The following is a 5,487-nucleotide window of genomic DNA, read 5'->3' as shown; positions in this document are numbered from 1 at the left end:
AGTAAGAAAGTTCTCAGCTTGAGTGCTGTGTGTGTGTGTGTGTGTGTGTGTGTGTGTGTGTGTGTGTGTGTGTGTGTGTGTGTGTGTGTGTGTGTGTGTATTGGGTCATGATGTGACCCCATCAAGACTCCCCAAAGCTGGTGCCAGGAGTCTAGCAGTACATTTGAACAAAAGGCCCTTAAGCCCAAAAAGATATATGTGTGTTTGCTATACCATATATCAGGAAGAGAAGATACGACCTCTCCTACGAGGCGTGTGATCTATGCCAGAACACTCTGAAGAGGAGTGAACACACTCCCCTCTTCATGCTACACAGAGTTGTTAGAGACCTCCTAGGATGAGACATTCTTTCAATATGCCATCAACTATTTACTTCTAAACACAAATGATTACATGTTTCTCAATACAAATGAGAATAATAAAATATAATGTTGTGGCCATTTTTGTTGAATGTTTATAAAATGCAATTTGTATTCATTTTTGTTTTTTCTTTAAAGGTGTAAGAATATACTGACCTGGTTTTGTTATGTAAACTTGTAATTAATTTTATTGGAGAAGCTTTTGGAAAGTGATTGGTTTATTAGCTTATGGACCCTCCCATTAATTAAGAGATTAAGAGCACCCTGGATGGGTGTGGTGAAGAGGTTTTTTGTTTGCCAAATGTCAGATGGGAAGACGGGAGGGTTAGAAAATGGTTTTTTGACCACTTTTGAAGTAGTTAAAGCAAATTAAGTTAACTTTCGTTTAATTTTAAGTTTTAAGAAGTTATTTGGCTGATTTCTGTTTGGAATTTTCCACGAAATAAACGGCATATGATTTTTAAACAATGGAGTCAGAAGTGCGTTCTAAAACAAATCTCCCGTTGCCACCCACGGCCTTTGCTTGGACTTTTTTGGTGTTTAGAACGTAAAAGGCCGCGACATATAACCCCAACATCACCACCCTGTATTGTCATTTTGTAAGGCTATATGGCGTATATATATCTTCAGCTCTACACCACTTGTCACCATTTTCAGTGCAAGCTTCATTCATACACACACATTAGCCTTAGCATCCATGTTCAGGGTTCAAGGTTTTTTATTTGTCACATGCATACACTGCAAAAACAGCTATACTTGAAACAAGCCAAATATTCTTAAATCTGACAAAATTTTCTTGTTTTGAGCAAAAAAATCTGCCAATGGGGTAAGCAAAAGTTGCTTGACTAGAATTCTTAAAACTAGCAAATTAATCTAACTGCCATATGCCTTTTAACTAGACAAAATTGTCTAAAATGTATGCTTATTTGAAGAAAATATGACTTATTATAAGTAAAAGATACTTTGATATTTAGAAAATCTATACCTAAAATGAGTATTATGCTTTCTTGAACAAGCTGTTTTCAAGAATTATTTGCTTACTTTAAGATTCGACACCTTAATTTAGATTTTTCACATAAAAAAAAACCTTACTATAGGACAAATTTTCTTAAAACTGAATTGTTTCTTTCTTGATTGAGCTAACTATAAGAATTATGTTTCGACTCTGAGAACAATAATCAGCAAAAATTCCTGAGAATAAGACACCATCTCTTCAAAAAGCTACTAAAAATAAGAGAATTCATCTTAAATTAAGACAGCAAAAGCACTCTTAGATTTTGCGCTTTTATTGACACAGCAATGGGTCAGTAACTCACTGAGGTCTGTTCCAGGAGAATCATGTCTAAAATTATACATTTCAACAGGGTACTGTGTAACATGGCCAATATAAGAAGTGCATATTCCAGATACTCTTAACATGAATAATAACAGTATAACACACTCATGGCTGGTATCAAAAATAAATTTTGCTGAAGCTTAAAACAATCACTATTTCAAATCCTATATTACATAACATTTTAGAAGAACAAGTTTAACGACCACACAAACAAACATGTGTTTTACATTTGAACAACTTTTCTAGAGAGAAAAAAAACAACCTCACTGACCAACACTGAGTCTGATAAACAAGGCAGATGGAGTCTGTCATCTGAGAGACTCACTCAATGAATGACTTCCACTCACCAAGCGCCTTCTTGTAAGAGGGGGTTGAATCTCGGTCATGGATGGAGTCTTTGAGTATTTCAGTTTGCAAGACAGACAGCAGCGTGGAAATGCACTTTGGATATGTGAGGTGGAGGGCATAGTAATATGCCATCAGATAGAGCAGTCCCTCATTAAGATCCTTCCGGTCAAAAGTGCTCACCGGTGTGGTTCCAACAGCTATCATGCAGTTGCCTTCAGAGACAAGCAGAACTGGACCAGACAGGGGTCGCTGACGCAGGTAGCCTTCAGGGTCTTCTGAAGTCTACATGACAGAAAAAAAGAGGATTAGAACAAGACCGTAAGAAACACAATTTTTGAGTTGCATTACAGTTTAAAATAGATCAACTTTTTTGTAGGTTTTATTAACATCAACATGTTATGGGGATCTGAACTTTAAGAATATTTGACTGACTCCACAGTAAAATATATAAAATGAAAACATGAGTAACTGCAAAATTCAACAATATATACACATAGAATATTGCAGCCTTACCTTTAGGACATGGAAAAAAGCCTCACTACAGATGCCCAGCTTCTTAGGTGGTACTGTGCTGGAAGGGAAAAGCACGGGAAGGGCTCTGAACACAGCTGCTGCATGTTCCACTGGTTTGAAAAAAGAAAAATAAGACAGGGCAACACCATTAAGCATTGCAAATAATGTAATCTGCAAAGCATAAATGTAGACAAATCAAGATACTGTAGCATTACCTCCATCCAAAGTTTTTGGCGGCTTCATAACTTTCTTCATGACACCATAAAACTGCACCTTCGAGTAGAAGATTTCCCATCTATCCTTCATCTCAGAAATGTATTTCAAGTTGGATGGTTGAATAATTCTCCGCAGCTCATCAAGGACCTGAAAAATACAGACAGAAACCCAACTGAGATAGATCTGTCTAGCTCTGTATCTGGTCTTGACAATAAGTGATAACAATTTAAACATGAGGGCCAGTATTTAAGAAATTTGAAAATCATATCAAAATGTCCCCAAAGGAATAACAGGATGGCTAAAAGAAATAAGTGCTGCTTACATGGTCCAGTTCTCTGAAACAAGGATATGCCTCTAGTATCTTCACTGCTCTGTCCTGCTCCTTTATAGCATCAGAGTTAATGAATTGTCTTCTAGACTCAAACTCCAGGTTCAGCAGTTGGGTAACAGCAGCTTTGTTCGGTTTTTTGGTCTTGTATATTTCTTGAAGTGTCTTGTAGTGTCTTGCCTGGGTTTTTTGGCTGTCAAAGAAGTCAGCTGAACCAGCTAAACACACAGAGCAGAGGTGTGTAAATCATTTATTGCCACAGTAAGGCTTTATATATCTGTTATTGGTGCAAAACAATAAAACAAAAATACCAAAATATATCTGTAAATTAGATCAACAAATTAACTAACCACCTATCTTAAAATTGTTCATTAATCCTGTGAAGTTGTCACTATTAAATGGAACACAAAGATTCCAAGATAAACAGTGAAGTAGTTGTGTTCCATTGTTAGCAGAATCTTTAACAAAAAAACAAAAAGTATCGTCCAAACCACATTTACACTCAGGCTGTAATAAGAGGGTGCATTATATTATACTTACATTCTTCATCACTGCCATCCTGGTGGTGCACTGGGGTGCCCATCGATCTAACTGGTGATTTATCTAGAATAATAGTTGATGCACTGGACTCCCCACTGCTGTCACTTTTTGCAACGCTTTCATTCCCATCCTTTCTTGGCTTCTTCGCAGGAGGTTTTTTGCCCTTCCTTGGACTTTTGACATTGGAGAGTCTCTTCATTAGCTTTTTAGCAACATGCTCCTAACAGGTACAAACGGTAAAAATTAAAAGATGATAAGATACATCACTCATGATTAACACAGAGTGGTATTGAGCAAATGCTACTTACCCACTCACCACACGTTTCTTTAAGCATTGGGTAGTACTCCATTAATCGCTTTGCCATGGCATCAACCTCATGTTTGCTGGGGTATCTGGAGTCTTCAGCTGCTCTTGCTATCGAAATCATGTTTGTCATGGTGTTTCTTACGAGTCGACAAAAGAGTTCCTTTGACAAAGGTTCAGCACACTCTGTCCCCAGCCGCTTCTTTTCAAAGTAGGAATGTCGAGCTTGCTCAAGTTCACTGTCTGTGAAGACTATGTACTCTGGGTTGGACATAGTCACAAACTTAGAAGTGCTGGGTTGCTCTCTGGAGAAGTCACCATCTCCAGTAGTTGTTAGCATTTTTTCAGCAGCAGTCTTGTTCTAAAATACAGTGTACATGGGGCTAATTTCACATAGGATTGCACAAGAACTTTAGGTCTCTACACATGAAAGAAAGTACAACAAAATATCAGTAAAGTGTTGAACAATAAAAAATATGTATATTTAATAAATGTGTGGGCCACTTGATTTAAATCAAAACTAAAGAAGATTCTACTGTCTATCTGTTAAGTGAGTATTGGTGGAATTACTTGAAACTGCATAAAACAAGCTGGTGTGTTCTCAGTTTTGTCACACAGCGATAGGACAGAACTTACTTCTTCACATTTGTGCACTGCAAGCCATAGAGCCCGACGCCTGAGGAAATGTTCAGGACCAGGAAACAGATCTTTGATGTCATCTCGTGAAAGTGATGAGAGCAGGTCTTCTCCAACATTTGCTTCTGCAATAGGAGTTTCCAATTATCACTACATTGCATCATCCTCATGTGCAAGCCAGCTGACAGCTTTGCTTGGGTAACAAACAGGATACACAAGAAACATAATTTAATATTTACCATTTAAAAACAATACTCTATTCCATTATATTCCCTCCTGACTGCTCCACAGGTTCTAAATTACCTTCCTCCCATTGACTGGAAAAAGTATTATATTTGTGATTCGCTTGCACCTTTCGTCCACACGTAAACAGCATTTTCGGTCACTGAAAAAGGAGATTTCTAAAAACGCTTGCCAGGGTGGATATTTTCGAAAACTCCTTTTTTGCATTTAGGTGTGGACGAGAAAAACGGAGGAAACGCAGCGTCAAAGGTGTGGGCCTTGTGCGCCACGTTATTGTTTCGGTGAAATGAATTTCTACAATAGGCTAATGTTACTGTTAATTTTACTCTCTGCAGTGTTTAAATACTTACATATACACACACAGTTACTGTCCCTCCAGACTGGGTTCTGCTTCTATGCCCCATCTTTCTTTACTATTTCCCACCGAGGCTTCTAGACTTCTGATTGGCCAACATTTCTACACGGTTAGGAATATATCGCCACCTGTTGCTTTGGCATGTTCCTAGCAGCGTTTTCCTTCATTTCTGCGTTTCCGTGTGGACGGGATTATTTTTTAAAATGAAAACGGAAAATCTCCATTTTCAGAAATACCCATGTATGTAGTGTAATAGCACTAGCATATTTAAATATGCTAATGCAACTAAGCTAACCGCACAAGCTAAGC

At 37.8% G+C, this 5,487-nt stretch overlaps 1 protein-coding gene across 1 annotated transcript; it reads right to left on the bottom strand.

Moving 5' to 3' along the window:
- Positions 1-1,635: 1,635 nt before the first annotated feature.
- LOC113011008 (uncharacterized) lies at positions 1,636-4,791 on the bottom strand. Its single transcript, XM_080299483.1, has 7 exons — positions 4,581-4,791; positions 3,949-4,305; positions 3,641-3,860; positions 3,095-3,318; positions 2,772-2,919; positions 2,557-2,666; positions 1,636-2,325 (listed from the first exon to the last, which is right to left on the bottom strand). Exons 2-7 carry the CDS (start codon positions 4,282-4,284, stop codon positions 2,017-2,019), a joined length of 1,347 nt encoding a protein of 448 aa, XP_080155609.1. The 5' UTR covers positions 4,285-4,305; positions 4,581-4,791; the 3' UTR covers positions 1,636-2,016.
- Between the last annotated feature and the right edge of the window lie 696 nt (positions 4,792-5,487).

Source organism: Astatotilapia calliptera, chromosome 3 (genome assembly GCF_964374335.1).
Source record: "Astatotilapia calliptera chromosome 3, fAstCal68.1, whole genome shotgun sequence".
NCBI classification, from domain to species: Eukaryota; Metazoa; Chordata; class Actinopteri; order Cichliformes; family Cichlidae; genus Astatotilapia; species Astatotilapia calliptera.
This window is presented reverse-complemented; position numbering and strand designations above follow the sequence as displayed.

Bases quoted from the DNA above. Each gene is read 5' to 3' on its own strand.
- LOC113011008 (XM_080299483.1), bottom strand. From the start codon at position 4,284: ATGCTAACAACTACTGGAGATGGTGACTTCTCCAGAGAGCAACCCAGC. The intron at 3,861-3,948 runs GTAAGTAGCATT...TGTACCTGTTAG, and splicing joins AAGAAACGTGTGGTGAGTGG to GAGCATGTTGCTAAAAAGCT. The intron at 2,920-3,094 runs GTAAGCAGCACT...TGTATTTTTCAG, and splicing joins GTTTCAGAGAACTGGACCAT to GTCCTTGATGAGCTGCGGAG.